Here is a 24,123-nt window from a genome sequence, read left to right on the forward strand (position 1 = left end):
TCTGGAAGGGACTGGAAAGGACCAGTTTTTTTGAAGGCCAATTCCTACTGAATCTAGGTGGCTGTACCTGTAGGAAATCTTTAGCTTTTTCCTTCATCTTTTTAAGAACTTCTTCTGCTTTAGAGCCAAACAAACATTCTTGGTTTAATGGAGAATCAAGTAATTTTGCCTTGACATGGTCTGGCAAGATTTGTTGCTTCAGACAAGCATGCCTTCTCAGAACAGACCCAGTGACAGCAGCTCTGCAAGATGCTTCTAAGGCATCAAAACCACACTGCAAATTATGTTTACCAAATTGGTTAGCAGAATGCATCAAGTCTTATAAGTCCTTATTTTCTGCACAATCAGGAATCAACAACATTTTTTGTTTAATTAGATCAATAATATGCTGCTGGTACTTCAACATGTGAAACTGGCAATTTAAAGCCCTGATACCAAGGGTTGCAGAGGTATAAACCTTCTTACCCCATCTGTCTGGAGCCCTAGAATCCCTGTCTGAAGGGGTAGGGTTTTTGGCTGTAGAGGCCTTAATACCTTTAGGTCCCTGGGAAATGGTCTCTGGATCCGCAGTGGGATTTTTAAAGAGAAATTTGTGAGAATCAGGTACTCTGTAGTATCTGTCAGGCTTTCGAGGAGCAGGTGGCAAAGTATCATGGGTAAGGCTGGATTCCATGAAGACATCATCTACAATATGCAGGACAGGGGGAATAGCTAGAGACCTATGCTGAGGCAAGTCTAAAAATTCCGTGTGTCTCTTTTTGGACTGTGGGTAGTCCTGGCAGTCCCAGCAGAAATGCACTCTTAGGTTTCAGCGAAAGAAAGGTCCTCTGGGGGGGGGGGGGGGGGTAATTGAATCCTCTGCATCCGAATCCTCATAGGTAGATTAGGGTATGTCCTGGTAATCACAGGGGTCAGAGTCGTCAGACTCATGGTCTGAAGAATCAGAAGGAAAATAAATTCTTTGTCTTTCAGAGGAGGGGGAGGCTGGCTTCCCCTAATTAAAGTAATAAGGTCTTCAGCCATTCTAAGCATTTGTTACTGTGGCATGGGAGCTTGAGAATGTGCTTTGGTAGTCGGTTGCCTAGGCATAGTGCGAATGCTGGGCCTGAGAAGTTCGATAGATTTAGTCATTAACGAAGTAGTCAGTTTGATACGAATATCAGAAGGTCTGAATACACCCTCAGAAGCCAGTGCCTGCACAGCGGCTCTCGACCCATCCAAGGTAGAGACATCCGCAGGTTCCATAATCGAAGAAGCATCTCCCAGCATACGAATACTGCAAATGGGTCTCAGTAGAGGCCTGCAAATCTGTAGAAGCAGGTAACAGGGGCTGCGAAAGCGTCTCACTGAGTACCAGCAGACTGGCGACTAGCTTAACGGAAGTGTCGTCGGCAGTTTTGGACCTATGCGGTCTGTCTCTGTCTTTATCTTTGCATTTTTTTCATTAGATCGGTAGTTGGATGGCTTACTGAAGCCATTTCGGAATACGGAGAATGAGAGCGAAAGAATTGAGAGACAAAAATAGTCCGACGATGAATAGTTCAGGCATTGAACAAAGCACAAAACTGACAGCAAGGGACGTCGTGGTCTGGGCCTAAACAGGTAATGCAGTAAGACTGAAAATCTCTGTGAGGTATTTGTTTTCCACAGGCAAGACAATTGTTAACTTTTTCTAACATCTGTTAGAGCAAGAAAAAAGGATCCCCAACGGGGTACTTAGCTTTAGAAGACTTCAGTCTTGAAACTCGAAAAACGAAAAATTTCAGGCAGCTGCCGACCGGCACTTGCGAACTGCTTGTGCTTCGGGCTCCTGCACAGCAAGAAAAGCTGATGTAATGGCATCGGCTGCATGTTTTATACCCCTGATGACCTGACGTCAAGGATGAGGCAACAGCATCTGAGGCAGAAATCCCAAGACTCTGGTATTCGGGCCGACTGAGGGCTACCTGCAGGCAGATAACCCAAGTGTGATGACTGCAACAGTGAAACATGAAGAACATCAGTAAGTATACACAAAGTAGTAAGAACACAAAGTAATGGATAACCAAAGATGAAGTACAGTATAACGAGTTAAAATGCAGGAATGATATGAGCATAGCAAACAATGAACAATATAATGATTTATAGATCAGGTTCATAGGAGTTTACTAGGCTAACGACCACATGGGCCTTTTTAAGCCTAGCCATTCATCCCAAATCTCTGACAGTTCTGATACCCTTGATAAGTGTAAGAATGGGCCTGGGAGATGAACATTTACAGGTTACCTGTGTCCATTAGAGACATAGGTACCAAATCAGGATGAATTGCCAGTTTTGCATCCAATTATCCAAGTTGCACTCGAATTGGGTTAGGGAGGAACTCTGTTTCACATGGAAGGGGAGCCTGTTCCCTAGACAGGGTAGTCTCTGGGATACATACCTATCTCTCCAGCAGGTCCTATTTATATCACAGCAGGTCCTATTTATATCACAGGCAAGGTTTAAGTCTTCAGAATGGGTAATTCTGGTGCTGTTAGTTTTGTGGATAGGCAGGAGGTCCATTAGAGTGGGGTCTGACAGTGCCCTGTATGCCAGGCATAGATCTCCCCTCAAAAGCCTGTAGGAGGCAGAATATAAGAATACGGCCTTCAGGCGGTCTGCATAGGACATTGTACTTACGCCCTGCATTCTTTGAGTGAGGAACTTCTGTGAACATTCCAACTGATGGATATGCCTGGTTAAGTACATACCAAAGGGGGCATTGTACTCAATGACAGGTCTGATAAATGCCGAATACAGTGGAACAATGACTTTCTTGGACTTAGATGCCATACTTTGGACTTAGATGCCATACCTTTGTTTATAAGTTGTGCAACATAGAATGATTTCCTCACCACTGTAGACACATGATGGTCAAAGGCTAGATTACTATCTGTGTCCCTAAGTTCCTGACTACTGGGTCAACTCTAAGGGGTGTGTTGTTAATAAGATAGTTACCAGGGATGGATGACTTACCAAAGGATACTATTATGCATTTCTTGGTATTTAGTTTTAGTCCATGGCTCTGACACCAGTTGTTTGGCTCTGTCAGCCCCTCCTGATGACATTTGTGTCAGTGTGAGATTCAATGACACCTCCTAATTTGCAATCTCCTGCAAATTTAGTCAGCCTGAGACACTGGCCTTGACTTCTGAGAAGTAAATGTCAAAAAGGAGCAGTCCAAGGACTGATCCTTGAGGGACTCCACTTGTGACGGGCCTCTTTGCAGAGGTGGACTCCCCAATTCTAACTTCCTGGGTCCTGTGTGCCAGCTGGCTATCCACCGGGCGACATACAGGGTTGTACTCAACCTCGAGTTTATCAACAATGCCTGTGTCAGGTATTGCACCAAATGCCTTGGCGACCTTCTCAAAGAAGTCTACCAGGTTGAGTAGGCATAATCTGCCCTTGACCAAACCAAACTGGGTTGGGTCCATTGTCTGGAGATTTACTATTTCTCTACTGATCATCTCCATGATATTTCTTTCCATGGCTTTACATACAAGACTGGTGAGACTTATGGGTCTGCAGTTTCCAGGGTCTGTAGATGGCCCACCTTTGTGCAGAGGGATAATTGTTGCCTTTCTCCATTCATGAGGCATGAAGCCTGTTTAGAGGGTCTATATTAAATCACCAAATGCTTTAAAAAGCAAACAGTGATTGATCAACTCTATGTAAGTGAAAGCTTACAATGTCGAAGTGTCAGAACAGCGTTTTTTTTTTCCAAGGGGAAAAAAAAATCGCTGTTCCAACAAAAAAAATAAATAAATAAAAAATAAAAATGAATTTCAAACATTACATTAAGTGGGGGGCTTCACCCCCCCCCCACACCCCCCGATGCCAGGGGCTGCGCACCCCACACCCCCCTACTTAAATATACCAACTCCGAGACCGCACTACAGTGCTGAAAACAGAAAAGTATCGAAGCGGCCAAGCAAATTTTCCCAGGGAAAGAATTTGCTTAACAGCCACTTCGATATTTTCCATTTTCTGCCTTTTAAGTTCGACCAAGACGCACTCGAAGGAATGCATCTTCTGTCTTCTAATATAGACCCTGTTTGGAAGCTACAGTTAAATAGTAATTCCAGAGGCCCTGACAGGTCACATTTCCTGCTATTTAAAAGGCACCTTGGGATATTGTCTGGGTCCACTGATCAGTGGTTCTTGGTCCTAGAGACTCCACTAAGGACCTGTTCCCTAGTGATAATAGAGGGAGTTATATTTGATGATATTTCCTGAGGGAAGGTTGAGGGGGAGAGAGGGACAAAGTTGGAGCTGAATTTATCAGCCAAGAAGTTTACTATATCTTCCGGCTTAGTATAGGTGGCACCATTGGCAATGAGCTCTGCACACAGGTGTGCATTGCCTTTGAGGTTGTGGATATAGCTAAAGAATGCTTTGTGGTAGTCTTTGGCCTGGGAGGCCAAACTTCCCTCAAGTTTGGCTTTAGTAGACTATTTGTCCTCCGAGTTGTTTGTTTAGTTTGATGAGAGTGCTTTTATCCTGCTGGGTGCTGCACCTCTTAATTTTTGCCATGATTTTCTTCCTCCTGTTATACAGCCTATTGGTTTTGTGATTCCACCAGGGTGTCTTGTTTTTCTGAGTTAGTTCTGTACTTCTTCCTGGAGGGTATACCTGTCTCTATGCAGCTATTAACAGGTTCTATATTACATGATTGAAGCTTTACTTAATCGAATAAGTAAAGCTCGAACATGTAATATCAAAACCGTAAATTGTCGAACGGCCAATTTAACCCAGGGAAACACTTCCGTTGGCCATTCTGTGGAGTATGCCTGTTTCTCCAATTTGGAGTGATCCCGGAGTTGATATATTTAGGTAGGGGAGTGTGGGGGGGGTGAAGCCCCCCCACTTGATTTCAGATGTAAAGTTTTTTTTTTTGATTCAGCCAAGGGAAGTGTTTCCCTTGGCTGAATAGGCTGTTCGACAAGTTTAGCTTTCGATACTATAAGATCGAGCTTTAGTTATTCGATTAAATAAAGCTTCGATATTGTAATATAGACGCTATTAATATGCTTGTACAGGGTTTCTGTGAACAGTTCTGCATAGGCAGCAGTGTTCTCAGGATTTATGGGGGCTTGAAATTTTGCCAGATTCTCACTTAATAGCAGGAGGTTAGCCTTAGAATTCCTGAATACTCCAGATTTAGTTGGGGGTCCAGGTTTTATTTTTACTTCAAAAGACACCATTTTGTGGTCTGACCTTATGATATGAGCCAGAAGAGGAACATAATTGCTTTTCTACCTATGTAGCCAAGTAAAGTAGCCCAAACCCCAAATGCAGGGAATTAGGTTACAGTTATTAGACCTGAAGACTGCACCACAAAAAACTTGCATCATCTGACTTTACTCTGTGCCCAAACTGGGAAAGGAAGTAGGGAGGTATGTGTGCAGACTAGTAACAGAACAATGAATAAATTCTACCTATAATAAGTACACAGATGGTGGAAAACAAGCCTAAGTGCTGTTGAAACTTTTATTTAAGTTTTTATTTATATTTGTTTATCAGGGTAATGCACTGATCTCAACAGACCATTTGCAGACACAGCCTGGGTGAATAGGATCACATAAGAAATGAGCAAAACATATTTACATATACAAGGATATGCTACAAAAATATAAATAGTTACAGATGCCAGAATATGCTACATTTAGTTTAAGAAGCAGTTTACAAAAAAAAAAAAAATACCCAATAGTGCTGACAGCATTGTCTGCACTGAACTGAACAGCAAATTTAGTGCTGAAAAACTAAAGGTCAGTGCCAAGAAGGATGTTTGGCTCCGAGAAAGGCCATACCTGCATCAGTAATAATTGGCACAAAACTCAAGAATCAAAGTCAATCCTCAGACACTAAGGGTTGGAACTGAAAAAAAACTGTCATCTCTGAGAAGTGGACATCAGCATCAAACCCTGGCATCCAGGCCAGAACTGGTGGACATTAGGTTATTTCATAAGCAGTTACGAGGCATGCAGTCTAAGAGATCATTCTGGTTAAGTCATACAGCAAGCAAGTGAAGTTTGAGGGGATCAAACCTTGTAAGTGAAGTTTGAGGGGATCAAACCTTGTACCCAAGGAAGTACCTTGTAAACAGCTCATACACTTTCAGACTCAGCTGCAGTTGTAAACAACTCCAGGCTACTGTTTGAATTTCAGAGTTTTCAGGGGACTTCCTCATGGTCACTTTCGTTCATGACATATTCAGTTTTAAGATCCGTATTTGGGCATTTTAAATTTCTCTGCTAAACAGAATGTATTGCTGTTGATAACTTCAGCAGCCCAAGAAGCTAAGACTGAGAAAAGAATAATTGCCATGGTGCTCAACTCAACTTTAAGCTGAAAACAAATCTGTTAGAAAGTTGACAATCAGCCTGGAACTAAGGTAGATGCCAACAACCAGTTTGCCAGGAGACCAACAATTGGCCTGAAACCACTGTTAAATTTCAACAACAAAGTTTACCAGAAGGTCACAAAAAATAGAACTATGGCATCCACTCAGGGGTAGGAGTTAAGTTAGAAGAACTAAACCAAACTATTACCCAGATTTAAACATTTAACATCCACAAAACATATTTGCCATATTAGGCATATTAACAAAACTTCCAAATGACACCCAAACAATGGCAACTACCAACCATGAGATACATTTTATGACTAAAGAACAAAAGAGTCATTAAAAGAGCAATGGAACCAACTTATGAAATCATGTGTCAACAGAACATTACAGAAACGTATAGTTTCTAAGTAGCATGAATTTAATTGTAAATAACAGACAAATACTGAGAACCAGGGAGCAGACAACCTAAATTTTCCACTGCCAATCTTGAAACTAAATTTTTCAAAGTCAAACGTGAACAAGGAAAACATGAAATGAAAAACGGCCAAGAAATACTAAGTCACCTGAAAACTCTGAATATAAAACAGTAATCTGAAGCAGTTTATGGTTGCACCTGAACCTTACATGTGGCAAAATAGATCTGGAGAAGGATCCTTCTGTGCACAGAACTGTGTGTAAACATGAAGGGATTTGTAGCATGGGAAAGTTTTAGGTGCTGAGCTGACCAAGTCCTGTTGACCTAGAATCCTATGGGTAGACAAAATGGAGTGGACATATCACACCAGAAATTCTGTGATGTAGGCATCCCCCAACCATTAAAATCACCAGTACAAAGCATCAAAGACAGACTGTGCAGCAAAAAAGTCATTATTTCATAACCATGTATAAAATGAAATAAGTAGCACACGGAGTATGCAACCTAATTAGCTCATTTGAATTGTATATCTAGCTTCATATCAATGCAAAGAAGCATTTTAATAAATGAATACAAACACTAACAGTGATCACAAGATCATAGCATCATAGGAAATACAAGCAACTGGGTCACAAGACCCTTATTCCTTGCCAGTACTCACCCCATACTGTACTTCCCTTCTCAAGAACAAAGCAGTTCAGTACTGAAGTAAATTTATGGGTACCCATACAATCATCCAGGCTTAATCTGAAAGATGCTATGGTGTCACTTTGTTTAACTTGCAGGGGAGGTTTGTTCCAGGAATAGGGCAGACACTGGGTAATAAATACCTTTCTGCGCTGCAGTTTATTTATACAGTGGCAATGATTTAAGCATCAAGTTCTGGTATTACTGAAGATACAACAGATAAAAAAGGATGGGGGTCCCTAATGGAGAAGAACACAAGACAAAGGTCACCGTGTAAAAACCTCTACATGACATGGTAAAGGGTAACACTTCAAGCCTTTACTGGTAGCTCAGGGACTTTAGACCAACAGTATTCTTGGTTAGAAACCTCTTAGACCTTTCCAGTTGTTTAATAGGTCTAGAAAGGTACATCCTGAAGAGTGCATTGTACTCAATAATTGATCTATTCAGAGCTGCATAAAAAAGGGACATGACTTTAGATATTAGCTGTGCTAAACAGAAGGATTTCCTGAATGCTGCTACTACACGCTGGACAAAAGGAGATTATTTTTATTTTACATTTGTTAACCAGGAAAGTCGAGCTGGATACAGGTCCATTTTCAACGGAGGCCCAGGGAGAAAAGCTCCAAATGTACAAAAACAAATGTAAATACAGTGAAATTGTTACAGTGAGTTCTCACAAAACTGAGATTTGTTTAACGATATGTACACACAGGTACATGTTTTTCTCACATACACACAGCAAAGGTTAGAAGCAAGTAGGTGAGAAAGAAATAGTTAAAGATTTCATCTGAAAAAGGAAAACACATATATTAAGGTGGCTATCATACATGGTGTAGTGTTAACTTTAAATATTTCCAGGAGGTGGGTGATGCACAGAATTTTAAACAGAGAGTCAGAGATTGAATTATTCAATTATTATTGAATTACAACTTATCCAAGAACCCACTCGAATCGACAAAAAAAACCCACTATTATTGAATTACAACTTACCCAAGAACCCACTAGAAATTGACAAAAAAACCCACAGTCTATTCTAGATTGGACACTAACTGCCCAAAACAATCAGACAGGATGCCTTCCTGATGGTCTTGGTGACCATCTCCCCACCTTCTTCCTGCAGAAACGTACCAACATAGCCAAACCCATTGTTTTTAGACAAGTCAGAGATGATCGTAAACTAAATATACAAGAACTAAACAGTATTCTAAAACACAGTAACTGGAAACCACTACTAACCCTAAATCTAGACCAAGCCATTGACTACTTCAACAATATTCTCATCAATATCCTTGACAGACTCACGCCAATTAGAAAAATAAGAGCCAAGGCAAACTATGCACCATGGATAACTAGGGAAACTACAGCCCTTTTAAAGTCAAGGGATAAGGCTTGGAAAATCTGGAAGAAATACAATACTAGCCTAGCCAAACAAAGTTACCTACAACTTAGAAATCAGGCCAAGAGACAAACTAAACTCGATAGACAAAATTACTTCCTCAATATCCAAAACAAACATTCAAAAGATACCCAAAAGTTTTGGCATGCCATTAACTCTCTCCTAAAACCAGGCAAAACTAACACTTCCACTCCTAACTTCACAAATGACAAGGACATTGCCTCCCAATTCAATCATCACTTCACAGAATCCATCTTAACACTATCCTCCCAACTATCCAAAAACAGCCCTACATATAACCCAACCAAATGCCCTGACATCCCATCCTTTACGCTCTCACCCGTTCCCATCTCAACAATTAAAAAACACCCCCTAAAACCGAAACCTAACACCCTTGCCACTGACAATCTACCAGCCAACTTCCTAAAAATAGCTGCTGAATCCTTATCTTACCCTATTTCTATTCTTATCAATCACTCCATACAAGAAGCATATGCCCCACAGCTATGGAAGGTATCATACATTATTCCATTCTGTCCCCCTTATCTAAAATACTACAGAAATGTGTACATTCTCAGGTAACACAATTACTAAACTCACACCATTTCCTCTCCCCCACACAGCATGGCTTCTGACAACACCATAACATAACCACCACTCTGCTCTCTTTCACCAGTCTGATCAACCAACATAGAAATATTAATAACTTTGTATCTGCAATATTTCCTAGACCTCTCCAAAGCATTTGACATGGTTTCACATTCCTTACTACTAGACAGCCTGACATCCCTGTCCTTTGCCCTTCCGCTAAAGCCTGGTTTAAAAGCTATCAGATAGGCATCAATCTGTCCAATGGCAAAGTGTACTATCCCCCCTTACTCCCAGCTACCATAGGTGTACCACAAGGTTCCATATTAAGCACACTTCTTTTCTCCATATTTACCAATAATCTCCATACCACCACACAGTATGCTTCACTTTTATCTGTTCAGCTCCATCACTTCACACCCTACAACTCACCCAGGAATCCTTTAGCTCTGTGGAAAGTTGGATTACTCAGATCCAACTTATCCTAAACCCTAATAAAACCAAATAACTACTTTTCACCCCCAACAAAACAATTTCCACTCCTCTAGCCTTCACTATCCCCTCCAAAAATAGCACTATTATCTCTCCCTCTGACCATACCAAACTCCTAGGCGTTGAAATTAATACAAATCTACACATAGACGTCCACATTTCACAAACTATCAAAAAAGTCCATTAAATAAATGGGAACACTATATAGGCACAGGAAATCCCTCTCAAAAAAAGCACGGATTATCCTAGCCCAAAACTCACCTCTTGTCTACCCTAATGTATGCTGCTCCAATTCTTACCCAGCTTAGAAAACATGACCTTGCCAGACTCGAATCATGTTATAATAAAAATCACCAAGTCTGCAAATAACTCCACCTTTAGAACCCACCATTGCCAGGCTCTAAGGGAACTGCAATGGCTGGAACTTCCCCAGCTACTAACCTGTCACCAATTAGTCACTGCCTACAATGTGGTAACACATCCAGAAAAATACCCTGAACTCGGCCAACTTCTCACCTACTATAATACAAATTGTCCTCTCTGATCTTCCGACAAACCCCTCCTCTGTATGTCTAGGGCCAACAATACTGCAGGAAAAGCACTGTTCTCCCACTCCATAGCTAGAACCTGGAATAATCTCCCTCCAGCTCTGATTTCTGCCCCTACCTCTTCTCAGTTTAAAAACTCACTTAGAACACACTTAAAGAATATTTATCTATGCCTATGTATTTCATAAGTTTTCAAATTATTCCACTTATATACCTCACTTCCTAATATACCTACTGTAATATATATATTATAGTCTAGGTCTTCTCCTAATGCTGATTCAGTTTGTATACTTACTCTGTTATTAACCATGTGCAACTATTTTTTCCTGTGTATATATATATATATATATATATATATATATATATATATATATATATATATGGATCTATCTTAGAAGATCGCAAACGGAGAAGACCGATGGATCAAAACCCCGCTGAGAACATCGACATGGGAAAAGGCTGTGTATACTGTGATAGTTTGTGGGTTAGGGCGGGTTAAGTGAGTTAGGTAAGTTGTGCGACTGTGATAGTTACTGTGATAGTTTGTGGGTTTTAAGTGAGTTAGGTTGTAGGTAGTTGTGTATGTGAGGTTTAGTGTTGGTTTGTAAGGATTTTGGTGTGCTTGTGTTGTGTGTGTGCTTTTTTGTTTTGTTTGTTGCTTATTATGGTGTGTCGGGCATGTGAGGTTTCGTGTTTGTGAAATGTCGGTTATGTGGTGTCGGTGATTTTGTTGTCGGCGTTTTGACTTGTCGACGTAGTAAGATAGATCCATATATATATATATGTCTTATGTCTTCTGCTGTATACTGTATAAACATACAGTATAAACATACTGTACTTTAACATATTGTGTAAAATTTTACTTACTTTGGAGCTTTTCTCCCCCGGCTTCCGCTGAAAATGGATCTGTGTTCAGTCAGACCATCTTCGTTAACAAATGTAAAATAAATAAAATAAAAATAAATTATCAAGCCAGGTTCCAAGACTGCATTATCATTTTGGAGGTAGTACTGGCTTTACTGTGAAAGGGAGAGAGTTCTTTATAGAATGTGAAAATACTACACTTTTTCACATTTATTTAAACAATACAGACCATGAAGGAAATAATAACATTCCAAGTATCAAATTTCTTAGGTAGTCATATCTTCATAAAAGTCCATATATGTGGTGACAGTCATGTGGTTACCCATCAACCATTAACTTTAAAACAGCAACACTGAGCTTAGTAAGATGAGACAGAAGTCTAGTCCTGAATGCAGTGGAAATCAGAAATACTTCATATTATCTGCATTGCAGAATTTCAAAGTGATGACCTAGAATGGTGTAGGAACGAAGAAGGCTTTGTGAGCAATATTAAGTATGACGTTGGAACACTCAAATAGAATGTCTTCATTGTCTTAGGAAAGGAAGAAGCATTTTTTCAGCACTCTAGTGAGTGAACGTCTCTAATGGGGTGGTGTTGTGAGGGGTACTCTTTTAGATCTTATCAGTGTAGAGTGAAGCAGGCCTTTACTAGCGAAATGCCAGAAGTGCCTCCAGAATGCTCCTGCCTGAAATGAGATCATTCAACTTTTTCTATGAGTGAAGCATGTTTCCTCATCCATCAAAATAGCAGGTGGAAACAATGGAGAGGCAACCATCAGAGTAGTTTTCCCCTGAATACCTTGAAAAAAGCGCACTGCATACACTCATCTGTCACCTCTCGATAGTCAGTCTGTGGGACTTAAGGTGCAGCCAAGCTCTGTTAGAGAACAGAGCTTTTAGTGATTCCATATATTTGGCAAGGAGCCAAAAAAATGTTCAAGATCTTAGCTAGTGTTGAAGATCACCTATAGGCCTTAGATCAACTGGTGCCCTAGGCAAAAGAGCTTCACGGCACCCCCCACCATACCACCCAGTGCCCCCATCCTGGTCTACCTACACTAAATAAATACTGGAAAAGTGCCCCTGCCAGAGCGACGCCCTAGGCGGCCGCCTAATTGGCCTATGCCTAAGGCCGGCTATGCCTATATCACAAAGAGTCGGATGTAGATAGAGATTTATTTCTTATAATTGTTTTTAAAATTCCCTTTAAATTTGGTGTCAAAGAAAACTCGGAAGATGGCAGAGAACAATCAATACAGTTTATTCAAAAAAACAAAAACAGGCCAAAGAGTTCTTAGCTTCCTCCACCACTTTGATTTTTTCCTCTCCCTCCTTCCATAGCTTTTAAACTTTCCTCCAAGAATAAAAGCTTTCAGAATTTTCAGTCTCTTCACTGTTGTATTAAATGTAAAGGTTTTATAGATGTCACAAAGTTGTACAAGTGTGTTCCATGCCAAAACATATAACCAGCAAAAACTTCATGCAAAGTGTGCAGCCTGTGTGGTCTTCTGTAGAGAAAGCAGTGATAAGACCTGACCAGAGCAGTTTCTGAAAGTAAAGAATAGAAAAATAAGCAGAAATATTTAGTTAATTATCGAAACCTGGATTCAGGTATTAAAACAACAAAAAATGTGAATTAACCCTGGCAATCGAGTGAGCAAGAAAGGCATTTAACACAGTGGGAAAAGCATCCATCTGCTTCATTTCAGTAAGAACATTTAAAACAGAACTTGAAACTGGTGATCAGAAACCGCTTGTGCAAGACTCGCACCTATAATGCCTCCAAAAGTTCCAAAGGCTCACACATAAACACACACATGTTTGAGAAAATCTGCAGCGATGAAGGCCCAATGGCACTTAGTTATTGCTGGAGTGGCTAAGGCTCTTGCCACACCCACAGTGCCTTTTTAGGTAGTGTCACAAGGACAAAACTCCCGATGTAAAAATACCATCCAAAAGCAACCTCAAGGTGATGCTGCTAAACACTAGGGAGTCTTAGCATGAAACTGCACTCACTGGAAGCAGTCCTCTCCCTGACGGACACAGAATGTGTGCAGTCGTAGAGACCTGGTTCAAGACTGTGGAGAGCACCTCAACCATACTGGGTTACACCTCCTTCCCCACGTTCAGACAACAAACAGAAGGCAAGACAACTAAATGAGGTGGTGTATCAATATTCAAAGATAAATACCCTTCCAGATTGGATGTATGGACAGTATGACACCCTAGAAATACTTCAGGTGCAATTAACTATTGGTACGACATCTATTCAAGTCAATGCCAGCTACAGAACCCCCCTCCATGAATCAGGACACCCACTTTGGCTATCTGAATCAACTTGAGTCTATCAAGATACATCCGAACACCATGGTTTTGGCTGACATTAACTACTGTTTATATCTATTATTCACTAGGTCATATAAATATGGGGAGATTCCTCAAGATTGGAGACATGCTTATTAAACCTGTCTTTAAGGGAAAGGGGAATAGGCAAACCCAGAGTCATATAAACCGTTAGGTCTACTTTCATGTTGTGGAAAATAATGTAGAAGGCAATACTGGATAAGTTATTGTCAGAATTTGATAGGTTGGGACTTGAAACCATATATCAGCATGCATATGACGAAAATACATCTATTACTACCTGTAACATGATGTTCTATAATATAATAGCAGCTATGAATGAAAAATTGTGCTGTGATATAATTTATATAGATTTAACTTCAGCATTTGACAGGACCATACACAAAACACTGATCAATAAATTACAACAACTAAGTATTGATGTACTCTTGATAAGATGGATAGCTGCATGGCCGACAAATAGGACATGGCAAGTATCATACAGCAACTGGACAGGTGAAATCCTTGGTTACAAGTCAGGGTTGTCCCACAGAGCTCTGTCCTAGGCCCTTACTTGTTAAGACTGTATCTTTCACACTTTCTTCACTGGAGGTGCTCAAGAGTCTACATGCAGAAGACCTGAAATTGGGTAAACGGATTACATGTGTTACAGATAAGGGAGGTCTGCAAAATAACTTGACTAAATTGACTATTTGGACACAGAAGAACAATATGCTGACAAATACATCAAAAACTAAGCATATGAGATTCGGGAGACATAAACTGAAAGGTGAATATTTAATACAGCACAAAGTGATTGAAACTGTAGACTCATTTAAGGACCTGGGTATATGGGTAGATCCAGCTAGGAGTTTTTCTAATCATATACACGAGCTCCAAAATGAACTAACCTCTCACCTAAACACACTGTTCAAACTCAGCCTCTCTACAGGCTACGAACCCATAGAGTGGAGCACAGCAACAGTTATCCCGCTCCACAGAGGTGGAGCCACAATGGACTCCAGGAACTATCGCCCTTTAAGCCTGACTAGCCTGGTCTGCAAGGCTATGGAGTGCATCATCATGAAATTCATTAATAGAGACATTGGAAACCTTCAAACATTGGACCCTACCCAGTTTGGCTTTGTTAAGGGCAGATCATGCCTCCTAAACCTGGTGAACTTCTTTGAGACAGTTACCAAGGCTTTAGACGAGGGAAAGGAGGTCGACACAGCCTACCTAGACCTCGCAAAGGCTTTTGACACCATTCCCCATTCTGGTATTATAGACAAGCTCACCAGCCTGAACATAAACCCCTATGACACGAGATGGGTTGCCAATTGGCTCAAGGACAGAACCCACACGGTGAGAGTTGCAGGCTCTAGGTCAGACTCTAAACCAGTTACAAGTGGTGTCCCCCTGGGCTCATTCCTGGGACCCCTCCTGTTCGGTATATACTTCTCAGTGGTACAGGCAAGCACAGGAGGACTATGGCTGACCAAGTTCGCAGACGACTGCAAACTGAGGGCCATAACTGACTCTCCAGCTGATACAGACATCCTCCAGAAGGGTCTCACGGAGACGGATACCTGGTGTCAAAATCATGGCCTCAAGCTAAATGCCAAAAAGTGCATAGTCATCCCCTTTGGAAAAAACAAAGTACCCGCAAACTACCACATATGTGGTAGTCCCCTAAATACAGAAAATGCAATAAGGGATCTGGGGACCCAAGTAGATAGTAATCTCTCCTTTGATAATCATATTGCCAAGGCTGTTAGAAAATCCTTCTATGTGGCCCACCTAATCACAAAAGGGTTTGCATCTAGAACAAGAGAGGTTATTGTGCCCCTCTACTCATTACTCATCAGACCCATCATAGAGTACAACTCCTCATTTGGGATGTACCTTACAAGACACCTGCAACAGCTGGAAAGACCACAGAAGTACCTCACTAAGAGGATTACTGGCCTCAAACATATGCCCTATGCAGCCCGACTGAAGAAACTCCAGCTGTACTCGGATGCATACCGCTTACTCAGAGGTGATCTCTGCCTGACATGCAAGGCCATATCCAACCCAGAATTGATGGACATGCTCCAACTAAAAAAAACAAATCCCCAAGAGCCACACGCTCTAGGGATATAAACCTCACCACAACGATAAACAGGACACACTGGAAGGATAGATCCCTGTCCCAGAGATTCCCCATGTTTTGGAACAGGATTCCAATCTACATTAGGCAGAGCCCCTCACTAACACTCTTCAAAAGAAACCTTGACGAGTGGATGGGAAACAGAAAATGTACCCAGTGGCTCTGCTGGACAGAGACACAAGGAACTAATGGCTCTGCTGGACCGAGGCACAGGGAACTAATCTAAGGGGTCGGCGAAAGCAAACACATTCTGACTAGGCTTATAGATGCCCTTGGGCAGATAGCCTAGTACTTATGAACCTATATCACCCAATTGGCTAATGATAGTTATAGAACTATAGTCTGTATAAAAAGATTTATTAAATCTAGGAAATCAAAAATTATGACATCATTGTTTGTTCGTTATATTAGACCCAAACCAGAGTATGGAATAACAATATAGAAACCCTGTAAGAAAACAAGTATGAATAAACTGGAAAGAGTACAGCGGAAATATACCAAGGGCATTCATGGATGTGAAAATTTAAGTTATTATGAAAGACTAAAATATCTGAACTTGTACAGCATCTCTTACAGACATCCAAGAGGAGATTTTATTCAGGTATATAGGGCATTTATGTATATAGGGCATTTATATATATATCTATATATATATATCTATATATATATATATATATATATATATATATATATATATATATATATATATATATATATAGTATATAGACACAACTATCTCTGGGAATTTTTGGGGTTATCAAAAAGTACTAGAGAATCATCAGACAACCTATGTAGAAGATTCTGTAGGAATGAGAAGTGTACTAATTTGTTGACAGAGAAGCTGATGCATGGAACAGACTACCAAATTACATTAAAGCAAGTACTAGTTTAGATATTTTTAAGAACAGCCTGGACAGTTAATATGGGAACAAGTGTTTCGGTATATTGGCAAGCTAGAAGGGCATTAATGCCCGTGCTTGAAATATTTGTATGCATGTACATATATATATATATATATATATATATATATATGTATCCTAGCATTGACTGGGTGAATTACTCGTGCTCAAACTCAGCTGCCTAAAGGTTCGACTGTCAACTCCAATGCTCTGGACCAGCTGGTTGACACATCCCCACTAGAGGCACCAACACCCTGGATCTGGTGATTACAAATATGGGAAACCAATGTAGCACCCCCACTGTGAGTTCACCCTGGTGAGATCTGACCACAAATCAGTCTCAGCTGAAGTAATTATCACACCTGACCCCCACCCAGCAGTAAATAGACTAAAAAATTTCTCCAAAGCAGATCATAACATCTTATGGGACGGTATAAATAGCTTCACTGCACCTTCCCCCCTCAGACAGAACCTGTAACTATGCCCAGCTCTACACCAATGCTCTTATACAAGCACCTGTATAACTGCCTTGACCTGTCAGTACCTGTTACGACCAAAACAAGCTTTTCAAGGAAGAGCAAACCTGCCTGGTGGACAACCCCCATTTATAGGCTTTACAATAAAAGGAAGAAACTGCTGTCTAAGAGTAAGAAGGAGCAGGCTTTAAACTGATGATGCTCCCTCCTCAGCTGAAATAAGCAAATAAAAGACTTCTTGTGAAGTCCTCCAAGGCAAATTTCGAACCCAAATTAGCTTCCTCAACAAAAGACAGCCATAAGGTGTTCTTTAGTTACATCCATAACCTAAAAGCAAAGGCCCAAATTTGCACCAAACTGTAGATAATGGTAACACATATACTGAGCTGGTGGACATAGCTAACCTGTTAGCTGTCCCTGCCATACATACCTCATGGCATTTCTACCACCTGTCCCCTACCTTTTATCTCTAAAGAGCAGGTCATAAATGTCCAAGGCCAAAAACACAGCATCAATGGGACCTGATAACATCCCAGGCTGCATCTTACATGGGCTGAAACAAGAATTAGCCTCACCATTGGGTACTCTTTTCAATCACAGTCTAAGCTCTAGCTTCATCCCAGGTGAATGGAAAAACAGCCACCGTTATCCCCTTGCACAAAGGTGGCATTTCTACTGACCCCGGGAACTACAGACCTATTAGCCTGACTATGGACCTTATCAACAAAGATCCAAATACTAGATCCTACCCAATTTGGATTTGTCAATGCAAGATCATGCCCATTAAAGCTGGTGGACTTCTTTGAGACAGTCACCAGGGCCCTGGATAAGGGGAAGTCTGTGCATACAGCCTACCTAGTCCTAGCCAAGGCATTTGACACTATCCCTCACTCAGGCATCACTGACAAAAGCTAGATATCAAACTTCATTTCATACGGTGGGGTGCAAACTGCCTCAATGATAGAACCCATACAGTCAAAATAGAGAAATCCACCTCTAACAGCAGATCTATAACCAGTGGCATTCCACAGGGACTGGTCCTGGGACCTCTACTGTTCGGAATCTATTTCTCCAAACTATAAGCTAAAACCAAGGGACTGTGGCTGACAAAGTTTGCCGACGACTGCAAACTGGATGCAGTCATAGAATCTCTAAATGATGTCAACATTCTTCATGAAGGTCTTATGCAAACAAATGACTGGTGCCAAAGTCATGGCCTCAAACTCAATGCAAAAAAATGTATTATCACTTTCAGCAAGAATGATGTTCCTGCAAATTACCACATAAATAGCAATACCTTAAGTACACACTCAGTGGTGGGAGATCTGGGCACGGAGGTTGACAGCAACCTTGTCTTTCATCACCATATTTCCAGTGTGGTAAGAAGGGCATTCTATATGGCTCATCTCATAACTAAGGGCATTGCCTCAAGAAAAGGAGAAATTACCACCTCCCTGTACTCTTCACCCATTAGGCCAATAATTGTGTACAACGCCCCTTTTGGTATGTACCTTTCAAAGCACCTGCAATAACTGGAGAGACCACAAAGGTTCCGCAAGGAAAATTCAAGGTCTTCAGCAGCTATCCTAAGTGGATCAGCTGAAATCACTGTCACTTTATACTGTTTCACACAGACTACTCAAAAGGTGATCTCTGCCTGACATAAGCAACGTCAGCAACCACAGTGACCACCAAACCAGAAAATTCAAAGACTAGTGGCTAGATCAGTATCAAGGTCTTCTTGCCTTGTTTTAACAGGAAGGTCTGACTGGGCCAATGGGGTTTTTTTTTCAGCTGAGACCCAAGGAGAAAAGCTCAGTAAACAGAATTTACAAATGTGTTTTTAAAAAAGGTTTTATTAAATTTGGACATTTATTTATGTCATTCGGTGACTGCGGTGGTGGTGCTGCGGTAGCATTGTCACCTCACAGTAAGACATTGTCCTGTTCGATTCTTAGCTAGAGTGTCTTCTGTGTGGAGACATGAGTGAATGGGCATGCCTTCGTTGAAGGTTGTGCGTCAGGGCTGGCAACTCGGCACGTAAAAATCCATTGCCAATCATTAGCGGACTGGAGTTCCGCTGTGGCGGCCAATAACCGGAAAAAGCCGAAAGACACAACAACATTTATGTCATTCGGTCCTACTGATTTCAGTGCATTTCCTTGGATTTTCTGCCTTGCATATAAGACAATCTCTGACCTGGCTTTATTAGAAATGCTGCACATCTGCAAGTCAAATGGCACATGGGTTACTCACTCTAAAGGCCTAAAACTAGCAAGTGACATTAATAGAACCTTCTCAAGGGACAGATTTGTCTCCAAGAGGTTACCTACCACACCTTTGGAATAGACTACCACTTCACATCAAACAGAGCAACTCATTGGCCCTCTTCAAATGCAGTCTGGACGACTGGATGGGTAACCGTAAATTCACCCTGGGGGTTCCACCTGTGTCCCTCTTGGACAGGGGCAACAGATGCCGATTGTGGTAACAAGGGTAAATTGGGCTAGACTTGTAATGACCATCAGGCCATTAGCCTACTAACTTCCTATGATCCTGTAACACCTACAGTGCTTCTACTCAAAGTAAAATAATGCAAATAACCAGAGAAATATAGACAGTATAACTTGCCCAGGGTCTTGTGTGCTGGCATACTGTTCATAATGGTCCTCATATTACTTTTCTACTCATTTTTGGTGAGCATCAGATACCATATAGAATCATGTATTAACCATGACATGAAGGTGACAATTACCATGAAATCATCCTAGTCAGAAGTACAGTACCCATTCTGGAAATGAAAAAAGAGAAACTGCCAGTTCAGTAGTGAAAGCAACTCACTACCCTGCTGAGACTACCCTGCTGAGAAGAAATTACAGAAACATTTAGAAAATGCTAACAACATTTAAAAACATGCACATGCACTGCCCTAGGAAGCGTCAGCTGCAGTACATTACTGGATCAGATAGCAATCCTGTAATCATGTGCTGTAAGCAATGTTAGAGAAATCAGCATCATTTTCCTTGACACTTTCAGTCTTTATGAACAACCAATCCAGAAATAAATATAATCACCTTTTCCCACTTTCGAGGTGTTTGCATAGTACATCATTTAACTCCAACAAACAATAATCACCAGATGTAATACTTTCACTGAAGGACATGCAGTGAACAGTTGGCATTAATTCCTCTTGTTTCAGTTTTGCAGTCTCTAGTGTAGCCTTCACTTCATCAGCAGTTCGCATCATCACGTCTTTCCAATTCTACTTCTCCTGGCTACCAAAATAAAGGAGCAACACACTTTCAGCCACAACCTAGTGCAAGAAAAAAGAAAAAAGAAAAAAAAAGGTAATACTCATGATACAGCACCATTCATTCTTACACAAAGCAATCGCAGCTAGGCCCTGGATGAGGGAAAGTCAGTACATACAGCTTACTTTAACCTGGCCAAGGCCTTTGACAGAATCCTCCACTCCAGTATCATCGAAAAGCTAACACAACTTGGTGTTAATCCCTAACTAGTCAGATGAGTGGCCAACTGACTCACAGATAGGACCCACAAGGTCAAATTAAGCGCTGCCACCTCCAACAACAGACCTGTCACTACTGGCGGACCCCAGGGATTTGTCCTGGGACCCCTACTGTTTGGCATATACTTCTCAGAGGTCCAGGCAAAGACAAAGGGTCTGTGGATGACTGTAAGTTGGGTGTTGTTATTGACGTCCCAGTTGATGTTAACATACTGCAGGAGGGTCTCACAGCCACAAATGTCTGGTGCCAAAGTCATGGCCTTAAGTTAAAACTCAGAAAAATGTATTATCATACCATTCGGCAAAAAGATGGCACCTACTGATTACCACATCAATGGAACCCCCCTAAGCACACAGCCTGTGGTGAGAGACCTGGGTACTCAGGTTGAGAAAAATCTCACATTCGACCATCATGTGGCGACAGTGGTCAGAAAAGCCTTTTACTTGGTTCATCTCAGACGTAAAGGGATTGCATCCAGAAAAAAGGAGGTTATTACCTCTCTGTACTCCTCCCTTATTAAACCTATAATTGAGTATAATACCCTGTTTTATATGTACCTCTCCAAACATCTGCACCAACTGCAAAGGCCACAGAAATACCTCAAAGAGAATCCATGGCCTCCCAACACCTATCCTATGTGGGCATGCTTACATCACTATCACTTTACCTCGGTATGATACAGATTGCTCCGAGGTGATACGTGTCTTGTCTACAAGGCAATGTCAGACCCTGCCCTACTGGAGATGCTCCATATCCATAAGTCTAACTCCTCATGCTTTACCCACTCGATAGGCCTAAATCTAATATGAAACATCAACAAAACCTGCTGGAGAGACAGGTTTGCATCCCAGAGGCTATCTCTGGAACAGACTTCCCATACATGTCAAACAGAATACCTCATTGACCCTCTTCAAACGCAATCTTGATGAGTGGATGGGAAACCGTCAATGTGTCCAAGGGGTTCCACCTTTGTCCCTCACTGAGGGGAGCGACAGGTGCTAAGTGATGTTTCTTTTTTTTGGGGGGGGGTGGTAAACTCTTGGCTAGGCTTATAAGGGCCTCAGGACCATTAGCCTAGTAATCTCCTATGATCCTATGAACAGATGAACACAGAATTCAAGACTATTAACAGAAATTCATGCGACATAACAGAAGTAAATAAGATATATTACTGTGCAGCTACATTAATAATACATAACGTATTACCAAAACGCACAGAGTAATAAGGGAAAGGAAGGGAAAAAAAATCAAATACCATCAAGAAAGCATTGCATACAGATAATTATAAAGCAAGTAAAACAAGTTATCACTATTAGAGGGAACAGATCAACAAAAATAAAGACAAGTGATAAAAACAACAGACAGGATCAGAACAGACCAGAATCTATCCTACACTATTGCAATAATAAACTAAACAATATCAGTACAGGCAACAAAACTTAGAAGATGTGCAGACAAATATAAATGGAAACGTACAAAATAAGCAATTCACTGATAACCCAAAAGGATATACAGGGAGCTGGGAAACAAAGCAAATGGAATAGAAATGCCAACAAAAAAATAAAAAATAAACACATTTTGGAGAAATATTTATGAAGACCCGGTGGAGTATAACAAAGATGCTGAATAGATAGAAGAATTAAAACAAACAGTAAGGAGATCAAATGTACAGAATATGAAATGGGTTAAAGTAATGGCCAGAAAATTAAGAAAAACTCCCAAATGGAAACTCCTCAGGCCGAGATTCAGTAGCTACCTTCTGGCTAAAAGTAAGCTTTACGCAGAGATTTAGTCCTCATTAAGATTCACTTATACTTACTCATATTCATATCCAGAACAGATACCCACTTGGTTAACAATAAGAAAAAATGATACCCCTCAAGAGCAAGACTGTAAGCCATCCTAAAAACTATAAGCCAAGAACTTACCTTCTTATGTACAAATTATATAGTGGTATTTACGCAGACTGAGTTCATAGTTATTCAGAAGAAAACTTAATCATGGCAACAGAAGAAAAAGGGAACAAAAGAAAGTCATTCATATGGAACAAAGGATCATTTCTTGCTAAATAAAGCCATAATAGATTCTTCCGTTTTCACAGTTATCTAAGTATGACATGGATAGTTTACAAAAAGCACCTGATAGCATCCCACATTCATGGATATAGGCATGCATACAGTTCATGGATATAGGCATGCATACAGTTCTACTAGGCATGTCCTACACTGAACAATTACATTACAATGACCATGACACAGGGGCAAACCACTTTGCAGTTAAGCCATGACAAAGGGCAAATTTTATACCATAGATAAATCAAAGGGGAATATTCCAAGGTGATTCTTCATCACTGCTGTTTTGGCTTACCCCCTGTTTACTGGGAGCCAAACTGTAACTAATCTGTTAAGTAAACAACCCTGCCTGAAGACTTCTTAGTGTATTGCTCATCAAATGAGGAGTTGAAAACACAACTGCAGGTAGTAACAATTTTCTCAGATAAGCATATCATTTGGTCTTAATAAGTGTGCAAAAGCGATGTTTAAAGCAGGAAAGTTGCAGTACCAAGAAAACATCTGTCTGGGACAGAAATGTGTTATAAAGGAACTTAAACAAGAAAAAAGTGTTAAATATTTGGCAATGCATGAAGGATCAGCAATAAAACAGGAACAAATGCAAATAAAACTCTGTAAGGAATACTTCAGAAGACTAATATTGAAAACAGCCTTAACATCTAGGAATAACATTCAAGCTATAAACCAATTTGTTCTTCTTGTTCTAAGTTAAAGTTCTGGTATTGATTGACCCCAAAAGATACTGATCAGAGGGACAGGAAAGCAAGAAAAATGCTTCACTCTTATCAAATGATATATAAAAATCTGTGTATACCAAGATTACATACTCCATGCTCTGAATGAGATATGGGGCTCCTTGAAATGGATTACGTGTGCAAATCTGCAGTTATGGACTCAATACATTATCTGCTGACTTCACCAGATCCAAACAGTGAAAGTTATAAAACATGAGGAGAGGAAGTCTAAGATGAACTCTCTTAGTTTAGCAGCATTCCAGTGTCAAGCAGGAATGGAAATCAAACCAGTAGAGAAAAATCAGATAGCAACTGAATGTGTCAAAAAACAAAAGAAAGACTACAAGAAGCATCCGATGAGAAGGAAAGAAATGTGGAAAAGCCATAAATGTAGCAGCAAGTATAGTCATCTCCTGAACAACTCACTTTGATCAGGATTTGACTCAGGAATGGTTAAGGAAAAGCGAGCTGAAACCAAAAGATGAAAGTTTAATAATGGCAGCCCAGGATAGTGAACTACATACAAGCTGGCTTACAAAGTCCACTGAACATGT

General features: G+C 40.7%; 1 protein-coding gene across 1 annotated transcript in view; it reads right to left on the reverse strand.

Moving 5' to 3' along the window:
* DSCC1 (DNA replication and sister chromatid cohesion 1) overlaps window positions 1–24,123 on the reverse strand; it is a 477,417-nt gene that overhangs the window by 416,180 nt on the left and 37,114 nt on the right. The window contains exon 2 of the mRNA XM_044067559.1: window positions 20,308–20,546. Coding sequence (XP_043923494.1) covers window positions 20,308–20,480 — 173 coding nt within the window. The 5' untranslated portion in view covers window positions 20,481–20,546. The remainder of the gene's footprint in view (window positions 1–20,307; window positions 20,547–24,123) is intronic.

Source organism: Protopterus annectens, chromosome 3.part1, assembly GCF_019279795.1.
Source record: "Protopterus annectens isolate FY-2018-M chromosome 3.part1, PAN1.0, whole genome shotgun sequence".
NCBI lineage: Eukaryota > Metazoa > Chordata > Ceratodontiformes > Protopteridae > Protopterus > Protopterus annectens.